The following is a 22,751-nucleotide window of genomic DNA, read 5'->3' on the forward strand; positions in this document are numbered from 1 at the left end:
TACAGTCTCGTAGTTTGTGCGGTTGTGTGTGACTGCAGACCGCTAGACAGCAGGGCCCACGTCACACTTCCACCACCCCAGCACTCTGTAAATAGGATGTGTGTGTATGTGGAGGGGGAGATAGCTGGGGAGAGATGTTTATATTAAAGTATACACAGGGAATTCCCTGGCAGTCCAGTGGTTAGGACTCTGCGCTTCCACTGCAGGGGGCAAAGGTTTCATCCCTGGTTGGGGAACTAAGATTCCAAAATAAATAAATAAAATGTACACAAACTTTTACAAAGAGTGTCCAAATTCTTTTTTTTCATTGTAGCCTCATTCCACCCTGAGGGATTAATAGCCCTATTTTATAGATTGGAAAACAGGCTCTAAGGGGTTAAGCAACTTGCCGTGAAATCAGGACTGGAAAAGCCTGAGAAGAGGGAAGCTGGGTAAGCCTGAAGGGGAATTGTCAGAGCAAAGGCAGAAGTGTGCAAGTTTGTGCACAGATGAGTGCTGGGGGAGTAGGCAGAAGGGAAGGGGCATGAAAGAGGAAAGTGAGTTTGATTTGATGAGATGAGAAGGTTCCTAGTAGGAAACAGAAGGGAAAAGTCAGCAAGTAGTGCAGAAAAGACTACAGAAAAAAATCCTAAAAAAGAGCTGATGGATTGAGTAAGGAAGTCCAAGCTGGGAAGACCAGGAGAGACATGGCTATGAAAAATATATCTGCAGTCCTTGTGGGAAAGTGGGTTGGGGGACACTGGAGGGAGGGCAGGAAGACTGCTAGCCCCATGGTACCAGACAGGAGAGAAATTAAACTGCAGGGGGCCAGTGGGCTAAGGGACACAGCTCCTCATGTTCTCACAGAACTCAGTGCCAACCTCAGATACCTCAGGAGGTGGCAAGAAGGCCAAAGTGACTTGGTGGTCGGTTTGGCATCCCACTTGCGTACACTCTACGAGGCAAGCCTTTCTCCTCGAAGGTGCTCTGATGGCCGATTCAGAACCTCACACATTTTCAAATGAACGGAATGTACAAATCACAATGCTGAGTTCCAGCATGGCACTTGCTAAACTGTAGCTGGCCAGTTACTTCGCTATCTCTGATAATATAGATTCAGACCAAATCCATTTCTCTCTGCTATCCTCCCACTTCAATCTCTGAACTTAATGAAATGATCAGATGTAACAGCAATTAATGGAACTTTCTATAGGAAGCCCCTTCGATTGACAATACTCCTCTCTACAAATCAAGCTGATAAAATATGAATGAGGGGATAGTGACAGTGAAAGAGATTCAAAATCAAACCAAGCAGTTAATCCTAACCTAGCCATGAATCTGTATCCTGGGACATAGGAAGGTCGTTCTTTGAGTGGGTTGTTATTTACCCCTAAAGTCACTACCCTGGCTGCTTCATAGGGTGGCTATGAGAGGATCCCATTTGAAAACCTTTTGGTGTACTTCACAAACACAGAACACAAATATGGGTTTTATTTTTGCTAGGCTATTCTCCCCAACTCCGCTGTAAGAGAGTGGCAGAGGGCAGTGCTGGTTGTCCTCAGCCACCTACACACCAGCGTTTGGCTCCAGGCTTTGCACAGAGCATTTACTCACTGTAGCAGAGATCCTAGGTGAAGGGGGTAGGTATGAAATCCTGAAACTTGAGCAGAGGTTCCCTGAGGCAAGAGAACTCTGGCCTAGTCAAGTTGTCCTGCTTCCTGTTCACTGTGGCAGCATTTCTGTTCCTACTTTGCCATCTCCAGCTCTGGTCTGCCCAGTACTCTCCCTTTAGGTGGTGTGATCTTTATTTTGGCCACACATACAGCTGAGGTGCTTCTTCTGTAGGCACTGTCACCAGTGCAATAATGCTGTAGTCTCACTGTCCCACTGTGCCTCAGAAGCCTGTTTTGCCTGTTAAGTTTTCCTCCCAGCCAGTCGTCTTGGAGTCAGACCCAAAGCTGGGCCTTCTGGTTTGCCCTCTCCTGACCCCAGCCTGGGGAATGGTTAGCAAGGAAAAGGGAGTGTTAGGACATGTCCACAAATGATGGAAAATCACCACCCACCATCCCTTTCTTAGCTTTAGCATGCTGGGTTTAAAAAAAAAAAAATCACAATTTTTTGCCAGCAGAGACAGAGCTGGACAGAGCAGCTTCTGGAGGTCCCTGTATCAGAAGGAATAAGCACACATACACTATAATATTAAGAGATATGGTTTGCTCAGATGTCAGTGAACCCCAAAGTGCCAAGATCAATTTTGTCATCTGAGAAGAGCCTCAAAGTAGAGCTAAATAATAACAGCTATCATTTATTGAGTTCTTGCTATATGCCAGGCACTTTGCTAAGCACTTTTCATGAGTTAGCTTATTTAGCCCTCACTAATCCTGAGGTAGACACTGTTATTATTCCTTTTAACAGATGAAGAAACTAAGGCTCAGAGGAGCTAAGTAACTTGTCAAAGATCACATGGCTGGTATGGTGAATCTGGGATCTGAGGTCAGGACTAAGGGCAAGGTCAAGGCCCTTAACTTGTAAAGGCTATACTGCCTGTCTCCCAGTAAGTATTTAAGGCAATTTCTCTGCTTTGCCTAGGCTGTTGCCCCCTACTCCTCCATCCCACGTCTGGAGAAAAGGGCTCACAGGCGGGTTGGTCTCCTCCTAACCAGCCTGTCAGAAGGGAGAAAGAAATACTGGCATGGTTCTGGAACTCAAGCCTCTGGCAACCATGCCTAGCCCTTCTTTGAGCTCGTAAGAACAGTTTCTCCTGTGAGGAGGTCTCAACCTATGTCTTCTCTCAGCTGGCATATCCAGAGCTGTATCTGCCTGGCAGGTTGGAAGTGGTCCTAAGCTCTGCCTCTGCACTGTATGGCTTCCCCTTTCTTTGCCCTGAGCTCTAGAACAAGGGAGCCAGGCCGAGGGAATTCTTTTCCAGTCCCCTTTGCCTAGTAACAGAAAATATTTTCACCTGGATTTCAGAAAGTAAGATTCATGAGAGCTCTGTTTGTGTTGTTTACCACCGAATCCTAAAAAGAGTGCTTAGCATGCAGTAGGTACTCAACAGTTGTTGAATGGACATAGTGAATGAGGTAATCTAAAAATGAGATTACCAAATTCCTGACTGCAAAGTATGCAGCAAATTATTAATTGGGTTATATAAAAGTGAACTATGTACAACTATGGCTTTATGTAGTCCAGAAACAGGAAACATCAAGCTAAAAAACTGACTGGAGAATCCAATGCAAGAGGAAGAAAGGAAGAAATCAGTTTAAAAACTAGGTGGGGCAGGGGAAGAATCAGGACATTCCAGATACTTAACCATCCCCACTCCCAAACAAATATTACTAAACACATGTCCAAAGTGAAGAAAAAGCCATTTTAATAACAGACACATACATTCATAGGACTTAAAACAAGATGTAAATAGTATAAAATTAAAAAAAAAAAAAGAGGAAAGAAAAAGGAAATCTGCATTTACTTGTAAACTTCATAAAAGCTGGTGGATTAACTGGCTGATAGGACTGCCCAGGGAAAACAAACACACGGATAAGGAGGTGCACCAACACTGTTAATGAATAAGAAATAACTGCAGATCATGCTCTACATGCCCAAGCCACCTGTACCCTAACTTGTCTCCTTAGAGACAAACCAGAACAGTCCTCCCCTAATTCTCCAACTCAGTCACTTGTTAATGGGTCACCTCTTAAATTTTTGTTTTTTTTAAATTTCAAAACTACTCTTGGTTTAAAGACTCCACACATTATTACTGGCCAGTCCCCACCAACTATACTTGTTTTGACAGAAATAAAAATACAAATGCTCCAACTGAGCCTGGATGACAACACACCATTTTCTTTTACATCTGGGGAGATTTTTGTGAAGTCCAAAGCAAGCTATTACTTGTACTTCAAAACAAAAACAAAATGCCAGCCTTCTAAAAGGTGATAAAGGCACCATTGCCCTCAGGAGATAGACAGAAAATGTACAAATGCTGTTACTTTACTGCTACATAGATGCATTTTGTGCATGGAAAGCCTCTTCACTTAACATGATATAACCAACAGAATTATATTTTAGGATAACAAGAAAAGCAGTTTAGAAAAGGCAAACAGTTACACACAGAAGCATAAACACAAGTACCTTATTTTTCAGCTTGCAGTAAGGGTAATAAGTTTGACATACATATCCAGAAAATTAGACAAGGTGATTTTTGGCAGAGTAATATTGCCAAACACACCACCACTCAGTGCAAGCTTTGTTTGCCAAGTCCAAAAAAGTGGCCTGACATTCTCTGTGCAATGAACATATTCTCCTCCACTACCATCCCATTCACTGGGCAACAGCAGCAGGAGGGAGACAAAGCATGGGGACTCAGAGGGAAAAGGATAACACTTAATTTGGGAGAAAAACCATGGGCTAATTGTGCTAAAGAGACTCACAAAAATTTTTGAGAACCCCAATGCAAATACTGGCTGGAATATGACCTGGAGACTAAAGACACCTACCAAAGTCATAAATACAAGGGTCCAAACTGATGTTTGGCCATTGATTTTAAAGGGACAGATGAAGTATTTTTCTCTAATGGAGAAAGACAATTAAAAATAGAGACTTTTCTTATTGGAACTGCTAAATAAAAATGTATCAAAGTGGTTTTAAATTTGATGGGCAGTTATCCTTTGAAACTGCAATACAAAAGGGTCACTTAAAAAAAAAACCTGAATAACCCACTTGTCCCCCTGTCAATGTACACAATTAGAAAATATTTACACACTGTAATTACAAGCAATATAAGCAGTATTTTATACTTTGAGATATTGTACACTTTACACAATGCAAAATGAGAAAAATATGGACACTTATAAAATTACACACAAATAATGTATCTACAAAGTATTAAATTACAGAGAATGAAAGCCCCCACTGTAGGGCAGATAGATGCCAGAGTTTCAAGCTTCTGTCAATATAACTCTTTGTATCTATCTCATTAACCATAAGTGGCATTTTCTAACAATACCCTTGAGAGGTAGTATCAAGATAATAATATTCTTACCAGTAAACTCAACACAGAATAAAACTTTTGTTGGTCGACTCTTGAAGCCTCATTCAGCCCGGGTTCTTGGGAACTGGATTAACTTAGTCTTCCCTATAAAGTCTCTAACTGCTCAATGCTTGACATGGGCTCAAAAGTTACTGATACTATTTTAAATGATAAATTTAAGATAAAATGGTTTTTACTCCTAAGCCTCAATTTAGAGGTAGAAAGCTATTTTTAAAAATTTATTTTCTCCCCTCTCAAACCATAAACGTCAAGCCCAATTCCCTTCCCCTCCATCATCCTTCCCTCACAACTGGAGGAAGCAAAATGCTCAGGAGAGCAGTGTCATCCAAGTCAATATTGAAAGAAAGGAAAACAAAGCTGGCATTATCTTTCAAGAAACAAACCCTCCTAAAAGGGACACTCAGTCAACAAAAGAATTTTTCAGTTAGCTAGTAAGAGGCTATTACTACCAAAGGCTTCAAAAGGCCCTCAGGCTAAGACCAGCATGTGCACTTCTACTAACCCTCCACCATTTAAACCAAAGGATGGCTTTCCAGTGTTTAAGAATTTAGAGCAGCTGTGGTTTTCAAGTGCAACAAATTTAAAATACAAGCACACACGCGCACACACACATACACACGCGTGCGTAGTGTACCAAAGAATAAATGCCATTCAGGTCTCTGCCAAGGTTATATACTCATGAAAGTAAGGTTTTTGGAAACTTGTCCAGATCTTTAAGCTTTTACAATATAGACTTCTGTAATATGGCTACAAAGGGCCAGAATTCTAAGATTTAGCCAAGGTTCTAAAATTTAACCAGTATTAAAAATATATATATATATATATGCACTTAAAGAAAATCCAAAACAAACTGCATATGTATGTTTTGGAATAAAAACAGAGCCACTATTTTATAGCTTAAACTCTTCCCCTTAAGGGGATCTGACAATATACCAAACTTCTGTTTCTCAACTGTTTGTTCTGATGTATTTTAAAAACCCAACAGATTTATAATCTTGAATAGCCAAGAAAAATGCATGGATTAAAACCCGCCAGTGGTTTACAGGAGTAACAGAAGAGATTTATCCTTTCTATTAGTAAACTCAGTTCTAAGCGTTCCCTTTGAGTCGTAAAATAACCAAGATGGAAAATTAAACCAACTGGAACTTGATCTTGGTTTCCATGTCCATCTCCTCAAGTTCATCCAAACCCTTTCTTACATCCTTTCTGTGATTATCCAAGTGCGGCAAATACAATCCAAACAAACAAACAAAAAAGATAACTGGCTTACAATTTAACAAGAGTTAACAGGGGAAGGTTAGACATGCAACTATTAGCTGCTTCCACCCCTCCCCTCTTGTTATGGGATTCTGCTCTTTTAAAAGGCCGTTTGCCTTTTTAAGCAGATCGCATTTCGTATCTGCTTCAGAAATGGCAATTTCTTCATTACCAGCTTCATACTAGATATTCAAGTAGCACATTTGCTGAACATTTTCTTAGCCTTCCACTGGGTTCTGTACTACTTTCTACTCCTTTAGGAAAGGCTCTTACTGAATTTCTCTTGGTTCATAATTTTGCTGCTGCAACTCCTGTTAAGAATCTGGTACCCAGAAGTCATGAAGCTGCCCCTAGAAAAGGGAAGGGGGAAAAAAACAGAATAAAGGAAAATCAGATTATGAATTAATCCTTATAAAACCACTAATCATCAGACAATGGGCTTTGATAATGAAAGTAATAAAGTCTTGATATTATACATTGCTCTGAAAATTTACGGTAATCAGATTCAAGTTTCACATTTTATAGTCTAAAAATTTTTTTAAAGTATAAATAAGTACAAGATGTTTTCCTCAGTAACACACACATGTGGAGGGACATATTTAAAAAGATTAAGTAAAACGTTAAGCTGATTTTTTTAAAAATTATTTATTTATTTATTTATTTATTTGGCAGTGCTGGGTCTTAGTTGCGGCATGTGGGATCTTTTTTAGTTGCGGCATGCGAGATCTAGTTCCCTGACCAGGGATCAAACCCGGAGCCCCCGCATTGGGAGTGCGGAGTCTTAACCACTGGACCACCAGGGAAGTCCCTGTTAAGCTGATTAATACAAAGTTTTGGTATTAAATTCTTTTCTGTTTTAATGTTACATCAACAAAAATGGCAGGCCTAAAAAAAAAGTCTACTGAGATTAAAAACTAAAACAAGAACAACAAAACGTTAACTTAAGATTTCTCAAAGACTTCTCTATCTTATGAAGAACACCAACAGCAAAAGAGTCAAAGTGTCATAACACAGCGAGACTGCTTTTCTTAACTAATCTTCAGTGTTCCTGCTACTTTTATATAAAATATGAGCAACTTCTAGGCCCTATCTAATGAAAGTATGGCCCCCGGATCAGCAGCATTGTCATCAGTCTGAGAACCTGTTAGGAATGCAGAATATCTCAGGCTACACTCCAGATCTATTAAATCAAAATCCGTATTTCAACAAGTTCCTTATTGAAGCCTATGTACATTAAAATTTGAGAAGCAGGGAATTCCCTGGCAGTCCAGCAGTTAGGCCTCTGTGCTTTCACTGCCGAGGACACAGATTCAATCCCTGGTCTGGGAACTAAGATCTCACAAGCCACACGGCGTGGCCAAATTAAAAATAAATAAAATTTGAGAAGCATTTTAGACAATCCCATATTAGTTGGTTTGTAAATAAGCAGGATGGCAAACTTAATATCAGGTGTTTAAACAATGCCCCTCTTAAGGAAAGTCTCCTTAGATATAACACCAAAACCCTAAGTGACAAAAGAAAAAAAAAGATAAAACTGAACTTCATCACAACGAAAAACTTCTGTTCTACAAATATTATCAAAACAATAAAAGACAACACACAGAATGGGAGAAAATATTTGCAAATTATATACCTAATGAGGGACTTGTATTTAGAACACATGGAAAATTCTTACAATTAGAAAATTTAAAAATGGGCAAAGGATTTGAACAGACATTTCTTCAAAGAAGCTATATGAGTGGCCAATAAACACATAAAAAGATGCTCAACATCATTAGTTATTAGGGAAATGCAAATTAAAATCACAATGACATTCCATGTCCAACCCCCTACTATGACTATATCAAAAAGACAGATAATAACAAGTGTTGGCAAGAATGTGGAGAAATTAGAAACCTCATACATTCTGGTGGGAAAGTAAAATAGTGAAGCCACTTTGGAAAACAGTCTGGCAGTTCCTCAAAACATTTAACACAGAATTACTATATGATCCAACAATCCCACTCCCAGGTATATGCCCAAAATATTTTCATTTGAAATCATACATTTACACCAAAACCTATACACAAATGTTCATAGAAGCATTATTCATAACAGCCAGGAAGCGGAAACAACTCAGATGTCCATTTAATAAGTAGATATATAAAATGTGATATATCCATATAATGAAATATTATTTGGCAATAGAAAGGACATACAACATGCTACAATATGGACTAACTTAACAATATGTTACATAAAAGAAGCCAGTCATAAAAGACTACATCATATATGATTCCATTTGTATGAAATATAAAAAACAGGCAACTCTATACAGACAGAAAGTGGATTAGTGGTTGCCTAGGGCGTGGAGTGGGGACGGGAGTGCAGGTGGTTGGGAATGAGAAGTCACTGCTAATGGGTATGTGATCTCTTTTTGGAGTGACAAACATGTTCTAAAGTTAGACTGTGGTGATGATTGCACAACTCTGTGCATATACTAAAAAATACTGTACACTTTGGGTGAAATGAATGATATGTGAATTTTATCTTAATAAAGACATTAAGAAAAATACTCCACGTGAAATAACCTCCATTTGATGCAATGTAACATTTTAAAATGGGGTCAAACACCTTTGGAAATAAATTAATGAATATAAGAGCAAACAAAAATTTAAAAACATACATAAAATATTATACTGGGGCTTTCAGTTCATTTTAGGATACCTAGAAGCAAGTGCTCTGTCATGCTTTTTTTGAACAGTATGAAGAAATAACATTTAGCAAAACTACTGAGAATAAATGAAACTGTTTAATAAAACGACACCTGAGTAGGCCGACAGTTCTGGATTATTTCCTGCCATTTTCCATGTATCCTGGCAACCAAGTCTTTTACCTTAAAAATATCAAGAAGGGGAAAAGGGATCAGAGCAAAACAATTTAATGCTTGATACAAAAGACCTCATAGCTGTGACAGACCCACACCCAACAACTCAATGTGGTTTCTGTTAAGAAAGAGAGAATAAACTCAACTTCTGGAGGGGCTTTCAAGTCATAGTGATTACTAAGACCTTCCTTCATCATCATATCTAAAATACTGAATGCTCCATTTTCCCCTTAGTTATTAAAGATCATCCAGAAAAACATACTCCCTGCCTTCAAGACACTTATATTTTCAACTTGCTGTCTTTTGAACACCCACAAAGGGATGCTGAAGAGTGGCCTTTGTTACAGGACCCAAAGCTTTGGCTGTTCCCTGCCTTCCAAGTTCTATTTGAAAGACTCAAGGCCACAAAAAAGGGTTGTCGTTTGTTCCTTTTCACACTATTAGGAGATCCAAAATTCAATGCTAAGCCTCTCTACGTTTTTGCAAAGTACAGTGGACTCTTGAACAACGCGGGGGTTAGTGGTGCCAAGCCCCCGCACAGCAGAAAATCATACTGCTCTCTCTGCCTCAAAAACAAAGAAAGTGATAAATGACTCACCCAAGGGCAGGAAGCTGAAACAATTTGGACAGAATCAGTACTCAAATCCGTGTTGTTCAAAGGTAGACTACACTATGAATCCTCTTTAAATACCTGATCTATTCCTATATTTGGAGGTTTAGCAAGTCTCTGTGTTAAACTCCTACCACATTAGAGATTCTCAGTTAGTTCCTGGGCATAATTGCTTGACAAAATATTTTATTTAATTAAATTAATTTATTTATTTGGTCGTGCCACACGGCATGTGGGACCTTAGTTCCCTGACCAGGGATCGCACCCATGCTCTCTGCAGTGGATGCGCAGAGTCTTAACCATTAGACTGCCAGGGAAGTCACAACAAAATGTTTTAAACAGGTCAGGAATTTTATAGTTGCTTTAAGTTTATAAAGTAAATTTCAAGGTCTGCTTTTTTCTCCATTTAGAGTTCAGCAGATTCAGTTTCTCTAAAACAATCACCACCTTTTCTACCAGATGCTTGTGGAGAGGCATGCAATTCATCTATTTCAGCAGGACCATCCCCTGAAAGCAACTGCCACAGACCTCTGTGTCATTCTCTGCTCTAAGTAAGAGGAGCCCTGGCACCAGTCTATGCCCAGCCTCTTGGCTTTAAGAAACAAAAACCTTGGGTGGTCCCCCTTAGCACGTCTGTCAGCAGTAGCCACTACCACCAAGTTCTATGGGCCAGTAACTCTAGTTAATGTTCAAAAGAATGTGCTTCTGAAACTAGTTTCCACTCTAAGGCAAAGAGCTATCCCCTACATGTATTTGAAAATCTGCAATCTGATACAATTTCATTAGTTGCTCATTTTTGTATTTAACTTAAATCTAGTAAAATAAATACAGATACTAAATCTAAATGAGCATTGTTGAAATATCTGACCTTTACAGCTAATTAATGTAAAATATAAAGTTACAAAGCTGAAACTATCCAAACACAAATGGCGAGAATGGATCGGCTCTACACTACAAAAGCTAAAAGATGGTTTAGAATAAAAAAAATCCTTAGAAGAAAAAGTTTCCAGAAAAACCTGTTTTGTTTCAGGAAAAATCGTCAAATTGTTTTATTAATACCAAAGTTGCTTTCCTAACTCCATATTCATATATTCAGCTTTTCTATTTGGCTTGTCTTAAAATGTATTTGCTTTGAGAGTTTCTCCCCCCCTTTACTTTCAATCTAGCTAGAAGTACTTAGTAGAAGTTAATTTGTTATTAAAGGAGAAAGTCATATTTCTAATCTTATATGTTCCTTCTTAAAGAGAGGCTTATATGCTTTTCTTACTCAAGTATTAATGAAACCAAGGTTAAACAAACAAAAAACTAACAATAAGTAAGAAAAACACACACTTACCTTAGTTCTATAAAACAGTCTTGCATCTTCCCTAATATCACACTTAACATGCTTTTCTAAAGCCCCACAGAGGTGCACAAAGTGTTTCTGTGTAAAACAAGTGCAAGGGATGAAAACAACTCTGAAGCATTACAAATTAACAAAGAAAAGATCATGTAGCTAGAACAGCTAACAATCATTTTAAAAAATCTACCTTAGCAATTTCTGATATTAACCATCCAACATAATAGCAGTCATATCAGTAAAAAGTACTAACTGCCACACAATAAGACTGTTATGGTTTATTGCTAGTTAATGCATAAAATATACACAAAAATAAAGGTTGTTTTGCTATGTATTAAGGCACATTAATGAAAATCAACCCTAGAATTCAGACTGTGAAGTAGTGCCTAGAAATTTAAGAGTCTTTCCATTAACACATTCTCTAATGAAATATTCAAGTAACAGCTAACCTATTTTTTTCTCTATGAACAAAAGGAGGTTTAGTGGTAGTTCCCTGAAAAATTAAGTGTCTGGTCCAAAACAGTCACACTCATATATATATATATATATACTAAGGTTGAATATACTAAGGTGAGAATGTAAATGGACATTTTTTGGAAGGGAAATGTGATAACAACCATTTTAAAATAATTAAAATTTGAAAAATTTATAACCTTTGATCTAGCATTTCTACTTCTAGGAATTTACCCTACAGAAATGCTTCCAAAGGTTCATGTAATGCTTCCAAAGGTTCCAAAGGTTCATGTAATCACACAGAAAGGAATGTTCATCAATAAAGGTTTTGAAATACTACAGTTATTAGATAGACGTGCCAGTAATTTACAGTGGGAGAAAAAGAAAGACAAGTTGCAAATAATATGAATAACATGACCTCATTAAAAAAATAATTATGGGGCTTCCCTGGTGGCGCAGTGGTTGAGAATCCGCCTGCCAATGCAGGGGACACGGTTTCGAGCCCTGGTCTGGGACGATCCCACATGCCGCAGAGCAACTGGGCCCATGCGCCACAACTACTGAGCCTGCGCGTCTGGAGCCTGTGCTCCGCAACAAGAGAGGCCACGATAGTGAGAGGCCCGCGCACCGCGATGAAGAGTGGCCCCCGCTTGCCACAACTAGAGAAAGCCCTTGCACAGAAACAAAGACCCAACACAGCCAAAAATAAATAAATTAAAAAAAAAAAAATTATGTTAGTATATGCATAAATTATGGAGAAATTTATAGGAGGGCACTGGATAATAAAGTCTTTCACTTTCTACCTTATATGGTTTTATAATAATTGAATTTTAAAGCAATAATCCTTGATTGTTTTCTAATCAGAAAATAATTTAAAAATGTAAAGACCATATATAAGAACAGATAGATGACTATGTTAGGTTCCAATCAGGAGAGCAAACATAGTTCTATGTACAGCAGTGTTTATAAAAAGACATGAACCAGTCTTGTGTCCTTCTGATCATGCCTAAGGAGATACAAAGTTTTAAACAGGGGTTGGATTACCTAAGGTGTGAAACATGAAGAATTAAACAAGAACTTTCCCCAGGAGTATGGAACATGATAGGACAGGAAGAATAAAATAATTCAAAATGAAAATCTTAACATGGGGAGATAATTTAGAAATGCATATCTGAAGTAGCCTGACTTACCATCAGTTTAATTTTGAAGGCAAACATTATTTCTAAAGAAACAGGAAGTGGAGTGGGAGCAGAGATGGGAAGAAACCAGCTAAGAGCTAGCCCATTTGGTATTTGGTGATCTTGATATCTTATTGATGTATTACACTACTGCCAAGTTATCACAGTTAAGTTCCACTCCAGTAAACAGAACTAACATGTGTAGACAAATAATTTTTGTCAGTGACATGGCTGCAAGGTTACTATTACTTCTCTCTTTCCAGTGTACACTGGGATTTCTATAGTGAATCCAAAGGTAACTTGATAAAAGTTATTTTATTAAGTTTTCTCCTATATAAAGAATGTTCATTTATTCCATCAACAGTGACACTTATTAAAAACAAAAAACACTAAAAAATACCTACCCGTTGTCCAGAAGAAAAAGAGTGAGAACAACTAACTTCACCGACTAAATGAAGAAGAATGTAGGTCAGGTAATATGCCTGGTAGAGAAATGAATAAAATCAACACCCATGAATTAGCTAGAATACATGTCATCCCAGTTTATACATTAGGAAAGCTGCCTAGGAAGGATTAAGGATTTGCTAAAGTTAACTGAGCTGGTTAGTAAGGAAAAGCCAAGCATTTATCCCAGGTTTCTGATTTCTAACTCAAGTGCATTCCTTTTACCACCTCACGACTGCCCTAGTAAAGGGCTACAAAAAATACTCCCAGTATTAAATTACCAACAACCATCCTTTTACCTCAATCCTCAAGTTAACTGAAGAATTTCATGACAGCAATAAACAAAAATGTCATTCACTATATAACTGTGTTTGCTAGAATGTATCTAGTCTCTAAACCCAGAAACGTCCATGGTTAGGAAGTTGTCATTGGTTATGCTCATATGTACTCTTTTGAGATGATCTAGCCGTGGATACCTGCTTTTCAAGTTCCAAATGAAGGCTATCATCAATAGTGCCATTTGGTTGTTCAGCCCTTTTCTTCAAGACCATCTTCTTCAACAAATCTGAAGGCTTCATTTGCACAAGATAGCGATGCAAGACTGATATCTATCAAAAGAAAGAGGAGACACTGAATAATACTAGGCAATACACTTGCTCTTTCTTAGGCTATTTTTTTTTTCAGTGTGTCCTCTGTTCATTTTGCCTTCTCTAATTTTGCCCCTTTAGCTTCTTATAGTCCAGTGATATTCACTTCTTTACTTAAAAGTCCCCAAATGACCCACCAAGGTCATGTGACTTTTCTGTACTATTAAACTTCACTGCAATAAAATGAGAGTAAAAAAAAAAAGTCCCCAGTTGCTTAAAAGGGATCTTATTTTATTTTTTTGGCTGTGCCATGCAGCTTGCAGGATCTTATTTCTGTTCAGGGATTGAACCCAGGCCCCAGCAGCGAAAGCGCTAAGTCCTAACCACTGGACCACCAGGGAATTCCCTAAAAGGGATATTAAAGATTTAGTACTTGTAATTGAGGGTGAAAACTTGAGGAGACCAAATGGCATTACAATAGAGGTCAAAGGGAGGACTTCCTTTGAGAAATTATTTGAAAGGCAGCAGAGCTGAATCTTCCTCCCCGTGAGTAGCATTATTGAATTCTGCAAAGAATTCTTTTTTAAATAAATAAATAAATTTATTTATTTATTTATGGCTCCGTTGGGTCTTCGTTGCTGCACGCGGGCTTTCTCTAGTTGCAGCGAGCAGGGGCTACTCTTCGTTGCGGTGCACGGGGCTTCTCATTGAGGTGGCTTCTCTTGTTGCGGAGCACGGGCTCTAAGCACGCGGGCTTCAGTAGTTGTGAAGCACAGGCTTAGTTGCTCCGCGGCATGTGGGATCTTCCCGGACCAGGGCTTGAACCCGTGTCCCCTGCATTGGTAGGCGGATTCTTAACCACTGTGCCACCAAGGAAGTCCAAGAATTCTCTTTTGATGGCAGTAAATATCACTGAAAGGACTGAGAGCTATTTGCTAATTACCCTGGTGGCTCAGGTGTGGTCCCCCAAAAAATCTAGAATGAAATCTACATCAACTCTACTAATGTAGAAACCAGCTGTCCTTTTCAATCTCTCCGTCCCACAGCACCTTGTGCATACTTCCATCACAATTCTTGCTACACTGTACCACAATGGTTGCTTAATTCTGTTTCAACCACTACATTATGTTTTCAAGGTCAGAGTCTCTATCTTATTCACTTTTTTTTTCTTAATCTGTAGGACCTAACGGATTATCTTGTACTGAACTGCAATTCAAACAAGAACACCACATCTAGATCAGGTTCTGTGTTGAATTTTCAGATTCAACTATGAATAACCCCATTAGTGCTATTATGCTTGTAAAAAGCCTTCAGGACTTCTCATTGTGGGGTTTCTATAGGACATGTTTATACACACTCATATATACATGATATATTCACTACTGGGCAACCACATTTAAGCTCTATAATTTAAAGACTGTTTAATATTACAATAGGTACAAAATGCAATTAATGTTTGATAGTTCTGCAATTTCTAATCTTGTGATAAAATTGCTAACATTGACAAGGTGAACTAATTAAATAATGTCATATTTATATAGCACATTATGATTTTCCCAGTACTTTTTAAAAAATTTATTTATTTTATTTATTTTTGGCTGCATTGGGTCTTCGTTGCTGCGTGCAGGCTTTCTCTAATTGTGGCAAGCGGGGGCTACTCTTCGTTGTGGTGCGTGGGCTTCTCATTGCGGGGTTTCTATAGGACATGTTTATACACACTCACATATACATGATATATTCACTACTGGGCAACCACATTTAAGCTCTATAATTTAAAGACTGTTTAATATTAAAATAGGTACAAGATGCAATTGTTTAATAGTTCTGCAATTTCTAATCTTGTGATAAAACTGCTAACATTGACAAGGTGAACTAATTAAATAAATAATGTCATATTTATATAGCACATTATGATTTTCCCAGTACTTTTTTTTTTTTTAATTTATTTATTTTATTTATTTTTGGCTGCATTGGGTCTTCGTTGCTGCGTGCAGGCTTTCTCCAATTGTGCCAAGCGGGGGTTACTCTTCGTTGTGGTGCGTGGCCTTCTCATTGCGGTGGCTTCTCTTGTTGCAAAGCACGGGCTCTAGGTGTGCGGGCTTCAGTAGTTGCGGTGCACAGACTCAGCAGTCGTGGCGCACGGGCTTAGTTGCTCCGTGGCATGTGGGATCTTCCCGGACCAGGGCCTGAACCTGTGTCCCTTGCATTGGCAGGCAGATTCTTAACCACTGTGCCACCAGGGAAGCCCTTTCCCAGTACTTTTTATACATTAATTCATCTAATTGTCCACAACCATCCTATGTGGTAGAGGGTGTGATACTGTCTCTATTTCACACATAAAGAAACTGGGTCTGATTAGTTAAGTACCATGCTAAAGATTACATGAATAGTATTATGCCTGAGTTAGGCTCTAACCTCAGTACTTTTGACGTAGGATCCATCAATTTTCTCTACACATCACTAGCTCTCCCATTTATTAAAAGAAAACAAAAATGTTATTTATACCTGCAGATTATTCGCATTAGGGATATCTTCATGTTTCTCATCCAAAAGCTTTGAAATAATCACTAGGCTGAGGCACTGTCTCAGTTGCCTGGAATTAGAATTTTAAAATATTTAGAATGTGTTTAATCAATACTGCTTAAGAAGCAAATGAAGTTTGCCAAAAGAAGTTCTTCTAATTCGAAACAGCTAATGTTTCAAGAGAAGGCTATACAAGAATATATAAGCTATACTAGAACAGTAAAATTTTCATGTAAAATATTTGTACACAAAGTTAAAGTTGCCTGAAGCTCAGGAAAACCATTAAGAGCCTTTATCTTTGACCCTGATGATTAGAAAATCTATTTTACTGCTGGGATTTCTTTTTACTAAAGCCAAAAAAAAAGCCAAAAAAAAACCCCAAAAAAACCCAAACTGATTCATTTTCATGGTATATGCTATCTATATTAAGTTATCAGATAAGCTAAAATCAAAAATCAAGAATATTACAAACTGATCTAAGTATCAGAATCAGGCTGTCAATGCCTTTTCCCACAACTGAATATGAAATAAAAGACTCTGATTTAACATTCAAGGAATGATTAAAGGAAATAAAGGACCTAAAAGCATTTCATTAATGTAAACATACATTTTTCTTAGTGTTTAATTCTCACTTTTCAATACCTTCCACGTGATGTCCAGTTAGGGACCAGCTGTACCAACCACAGAAGGTTGTGGGGATGGCTGGAGAGTTCATTTATGGCCAGACAGAGTTCAGGCACCTGAAAACAAACAGTGAGCAAGATTTTTCAAATAGGTCAGTGGAATCAAATATCTAACAGATCATCCACATCCCTTCTTAATGAAGCATTATTATAAAAAGAGCATTCATTTTTAGAAACAGCATGGAGTACACATATTCAGTTTTATCTTAAACTCTAGAATAGACTGAATAGATATTTACCAGAATTTCATTTGGCTTTTGTGTTTTGTGCTACATCATATCTATCTGTATTTAAACAGTCCTTCGAAGAATAAAGTAATCTAAGTACACATACCAGTTTCCAAAGGTATATAATGAGAGTTGCACAAGATAATACATGTTCCTGACCTGGGATTTCTTGAATTTTAGGAATCCTCAACTATTCCAGTATTTAAAGTCTAACAGAACTGCTTCAAAATAATCCCTGAGTAGGGAAGGGAAGTATGGGATGAGGGTAAGAGATAAGATTGATTATGTCTTGAAAATTGTTGAAGCTGGGTGACAAGTATTTAGGGGTTCATTAAACTCTTCTCTCTACTTTTGCATGTTTGACATTTTCCACCAAAAAAGGCTGAAAAATATAATTTTAAAAAACCTAACAAAAACTATACATGTTTACCACCAATGGCTGCAGAAGTTCAACTCAAATTCTTGCTGTATGTATGATTCACTCTACCATTTCATTTAGGTCTCTGTTCAAAGGTCACTTCAGAAAGGGCTTCCTTAACTGCCTCATATGAAATAGTAGAGCATCCCTGCCTTGTCCTGCTTTACTGTAATTTGTAGCACTTATTACAACTTAACATGATATTATAATCTACATTTACATTGTTTATAACCTAACCCTTTGACTAGAATAGAAGTGCTGGGAGAGCAAGGGCTTTGTCTTCTTCACAGCTTTATCTCTAGCACCTGCATTAATGCTTGGCCCACAGTAAATCCCCAGTAAACATAACACATTTTTTGTGGAATGAATTAACTGCAGTTTTAGAAAAGATTCAGTTTCATGAATTTAAATACAGTGCCAGCACAGACAGTCCTTTCTTCAGTTTATTTTTCATCTGCTGAAGATCTTAACTAAGGTTAGAAACTTTCAATTCTGCACGCACTATGAAAGTCAAATTGTGATGCTATACAAAAAACAATATTAAAATTTTAAGTAATGTTACCTTTGTATTCCAATCTCTGATGTTTTTCATCAGGTTTATCAGGAGGCTTTGAAAGTCCACTAGAGGAATCTGTTTCAGTTGTTTCTCCAGACTCATTTTAAACAACATTAAAATCAGTAACATTATTTCACAATCCTGGTAACCTTCCGGATGTATAGATGTACACAAGCCTAGAAACTTTGACACATATCAGAGACAAAACAACTTAAGGAGATATATTTTGCTTGAAGAGTTTACATTATAAAAACTTTTTAACAAAAAATGCAAAAGAGAACTATATAGAAATTGAAACATCAGTTGTCTAGGAAAAAGGAGGCAAGAAATACTCATGTTAATAGTTGACCTGATAAGTATTTTCTTCCCCATTTTTAATTTTCAAAATTTTCTTAACAGTTCAATATCATTGATTTGATTCAGCCACTAAAAATGTTTTAACAATGTTATTAATTCTTGGTCACTAAGTTATACTGTAAGTAACAATTTTTTTCTTCATATATTCTAATTCTAAAAAATTACTGGTTTCAAAACTACTAGTAGCAAAAAGCTTCTTGGTAAAGGTATTCCTAGAACTATTTTAATCACATAACTGATTCAAAGTTCCCTTTCGTTCCTAATATTAAAACAAAAATAAGGGACTTCCCTGGTTTGTGTTAGGGTTAGTGGTCCAGTGGTTAAGACTCCAAGCAGGGAACCAAGATCCCACATGCCGCACAGTGTGGCCAAAAAACAGAACAAAAAAATAAATAAAACAAAAATAAAACAGCAAAAACAACCTTTAATATGAAGATTATTGCTAAGAAATTTCAGAGACTAGAAATCCCATGGTAAAACACTAGTGAATTTTTTTTTTTTAATTTAATTTGGCTGTGCTGGGTCTTAGTTGTGGCACACGGGATCTTCGTTGCTGCATGCGGGATCTTCAATGTGGCACACGGGGATCCAGTTCCCTGACTAAGATCGAACCTGGGCCCCCTGCATTGGGAGCGTGGAGTCTTAACCACCGGACCACCAAGGAAGTCCCTGATTTTGTTTTAAAACCATTAAGCAAAAAACTAAGTGGTTCCAGCTCTGTGCTAAAGACATACAAAAAAGAGTTTTCTCCTACCTTGACCACATTTAAAATGTTGGTTTCAGGGAGAGATGAAAATATTGGCTTACAAGATGAATCTTCACTTCCTTTCACCCCCAGTGTCATCTGTGTTTCAGAACTATGGAAGAGTGAATAAAGCAATGTGAAATTAGGCACAAAATTGTGAGAAGTACTGAACAACAAAAGTTTTACTGAGGTATAATTTACATACAATAAAAGGAATACACACATTTAAAATTTTGATGATATGTATACTAGTGTAACCACCATCCAAATCAAGAAATAGAACATTTCTATTATACCTCAAAAGTCCCTTCATGTCAGATCCGAGTCAATTGGCTATCTCCACTCCAGGTAAATCTGATTTCTATTTCTATGCATTAGTTTTCCCTTGAACAGCTACTTTTTATGAGGCGTTCTCTGTTGCTCTTGGTGTCAGAGAGCTATGTAGAAGGTGGCTCTGACTACAAAGAACTCATAATATTTAAAGGCCTCATAAGTGGCCCAACAAAACTTCCACAGCAATATAAACAATTCTAAGCACCCCAATTTTGGTTGAGGAATCAGTGAAGGTTCATGGAAGAGGAGACACATGAATGTGGCCTTCAAAACATAGATAATATTTTTTTGTTTAATTTTTTTTGAATAAATAACCCTTTCATATGGTTAAAAAAAAGTTAAAAGAAATTAAGGCACAGTGTGCTGAAAAGAATTGTCCTCCCAGTCTAGGCCTTCAGCCACTCATTTCCCCTCCTCACAGACAATCACTACTAGTTTTAGTCCTTCCTCCCACAGGCATTTTATATACATACAAATAAATATGAATACACCTCTCCCCACTGCTTTAATACAAATGGTAGCATACTATACACTCGGTTGTGCACCTCTCTTTTGTCACTTAATATGTCTTACAGATACTCCTATAACTACATGGGAAGAACTTTCTTATTTTTTAAAATATCTGCTCAGTAGTCCTGTGTCCATTCCTAGCTATACAACCTGAGGCAAGTTACTTAATCTTTCTGTGCCTCACTCACCTGTAAATGGGAATGAAAATACTATCTACTAGTTGCAGTGACTATTAAATGAAGTACTATATATTAAGCCCCCAGAACCATGTCTGGCACATAGTAAACAATATGTAATGTTGGTAATTCTACTCTTATAAACAGTGCTTCAACAAGTGAGACAGATAATATTTCGGTGAGTAGACACTGAGGATGGAGGTGAGGGACTAGCATGAGGAAGATCCAATGCAGCAATGGCTAAATGTGGAGGAACAGCAACAGAATCAATTTGGTTAGAACAAAAGGGTGAACAAAATAGAAAACAGGTCAGAGTCAACTGTAGAGTCTTAAATACAGGTGTAAAGGTTTAATAGTGGAGAAAAAAGCTTTCATAAAAGGAATCCTCTAACAATGAAAGGAATAAATATCTTGGAGGTGGAAAGCCCCCACGGGAAAGGAGATTTTTGCCAGGCTAGGCATGAAACGAGGATCTGAGTTAGACTGACACCGGGAACGAAAAGGAAAGAATAGCTGTGAGATAGGTAGAGGAAGAGGAACACAGGGATGTGACAATTGATGGAATACAGACTAGAAAGAGGTTAGGACTAGGTCTGTATTTCCTGCAGAATGGTAAAGAAAAGAACTGTCCTAGTATCCTTTAACATCTTACTCTCCCCACCTGAATATTTACTCTAACAACCTTTAAACATTTTTCACTCCAAACCTCCTATTTGGATAGAAACTTGCTACTGTGAATATGCACATATATACCAGCAAAAATGGATAAGCTGCATGTGAGTCCTAGTGAGAAAAGAGTGAGTTGTGATATCTCAACAGAATTCACTCTTGTGCTCATGTTGTTTAAACAGGTATTTGATTATGTTTCGCTCATCCCTTCACCAGCTTACTCTTGCTTACCTGTGTTCATCTTCGCCTACCACTACACAGCAACGGTGGTGACTTATAGCCACCACCTCCCGGCTCCCAAACCTGACTGAGGCAACTCTTCAGTTGGTAAATATTCAATCAAAAAAACAATTTTGCTAAATATTATTTGCATTTATTATGTCTTAATGAAATAATTATATATCTTTATTTCACTATTTCCACTACAGTACCTGTTCACTACAGTGAAGAAAGGAAAACAAATCTGTTGCATACAACATACAAAATCACCACATACTATTCAGTTCATTAAATGTTAAATAATAAAATAGTATTTTAACTTTCTAAATATAGGTATTTGAGTATTTTGGTCATGTTTGGGGTTTTTGAATGGTCTGAGAAAGCATTATTTTTCCTATTTAAATGGAATAGGATGGATGATGGAATACAGCCTTTATGTGAAAATCTGCTGTCCAACATATTTTCAGATACAGGTTACATCTGAGCAACAAGGAGGGATCTTGTATGGGGTGGAAAGAAACGGAGAGATGAAGAGTTTGGTTCTGGATATACCAAGTAACAAAAACTTGCTTTTTTTTTTTGAAAAAGTGAAGATGAGAATATTCTCATAAAGTTTAAAAACTGTTTTAATTTCTTTTCTTTTTCTGCCTATTTCCTTTGTCTATTTTTTCTAATAGGTTATTGATCTTATTAATTTGAAATTAAGCCTTTGTCTGTGACCAGAGTTCCATTCTTATATAGTTGACCCTTTTTTTCCCTTTTTTTAGTATGTATGTATGTATGTATGTATGTATTTATTTTTGGCTGTGTTGGGTCCTCGTTGCGGTGCACGGGCTTCTCATTGCAGTGGCTTGTTGCGGAGCACAGGCTCTAGGTGCGTGGGCTTCAGTAGTTGTGACACGCGGGCTCAGTAGTTGTGGCTCACGGGCTCTAGAGCGCAGGCTCAGTAGTTGTGGTGCACGGGCTTGGCTGCTCCGCGACATGTGGGATCTTCCCAGACCAGGGATCGAACCCGTGTCCCCTGCATTGGCAGGCGGATTCTCAACCACTGTGCCACCAGGGAAGCCCCTACAGTTGACCCTTAAACAATGCAGGGGTCGGGGCACCCACCTGCTGCAAAGTCAAAATCCTCGTATAAAGTATAGTTGGCCCTGGACTTATTTTGTTCCACTGATGGAGCTATGAATACCTGCATTTGTCCCATGTTATTATCTGCTAAGGTCAGTCCCGCCTCATAACTCTTCTTTCTCAAAACTTTCCTGGGTATTATTTTTTCTATATGACTTTAGAATCACTTGTAGAGTCCCCAACTCCCCTCGTCCCCACAAAAATCTGACTGGCATTTCTTTATTTTATTTTAATTTTATTGGAGTATAGTTGATTTACAATGTTGTGTTAGTTTCATTTATTAGGATCTCATCAAGTTCACAGTTTACCTTAGGGGTAGCTCTAATGTATTTATGATGTTGAATTTTCCTATCTGGTCTTCTTTTTTGTCTCTTAGTAATGTTTACACACACACACACACACACACACACACACACTTCTATTTAAGTTTATTCCAAGGTA

The 22,751-nt window shown here is 37.8% G+C and overlaps 1 protein-coding gene across 4 annotated transcripts in view; it reads right to left on the bottom strand.

Moving 5' to 3' along the window:
* Nucleotides 1-4,595: 4,595 nt before the first annotated feature.
* Nucleotides 4,596-22,751, bottom strand: part of SLF2 (SMC5-SMC6 complex localization factor 2) — a 40,097-nt gene continuing 21,941 nt past the window's right edge. The window contains exons 12-20 of one of the 4 annotated variants that reach the window (XM_061205566.1): nucleotides 19,285-19,387; nucleotides 18,180-18,356; nucleotides 16,932-17,029; nucleotides 16,272-16,359; nucleotides 13,656-13,787; nucleotides 13,140-13,217; nucleotides 11,102-11,188; nucleotides 9,096-9,164; nucleotides 4,597-6,639 (exon numbers count right to left, since the gene is read on the bottom strand). In XM_061205566.1, coding sequence (XP_061061549.1) covers nucleotides 6,604-6,639; nucleotides 9,096-9,164; nucleotides 11,102-11,188; nucleotides 13,140-13,217; nucleotides 13,656-13,787; nucleotides 16,272-16,359; nucleotides 16,932-17,029; nucleotides 18,180-18,356; nucleotides 19,285-19,387 — 868 coding nt within the window. In that variant the 3' untranslated portion in view covers nucleotides 4,597-6,603. Of the gene's footprint in view, nucleotides 6,640-9,095; nucleotides 9,165-11,101; nucleotides 11,189-13,139; nucleotides 13,218-13,655; nucleotides 13,788-16,271; nucleotides 16,360-16,931; nucleotides 17,030-18,179; nucleotides 18,357-19,284; nucleotides 19,388-22,751 lie in introns of all 4 variants that reach the window. The other 3 variants (XM_061205647.1, XM_061205727.1, XM_061205803.1) reach the window with 3 other exon arrangements.

This window comes from Eubalaena glacialis, chromosome 1, assembly GCF_028564815.1.
Source record: "Eubalaena glacialis isolate mEubGla1 chromosome 1, mEubGla1.1.hap2.+ XY, whole genome shotgun sequence".
Lineage (NCBI taxonomy): Eukaryota > Metazoa > Chordata > Mammalia > Artiodactyla > Balaenidae > Eubalaena > Eubalaena glacialis.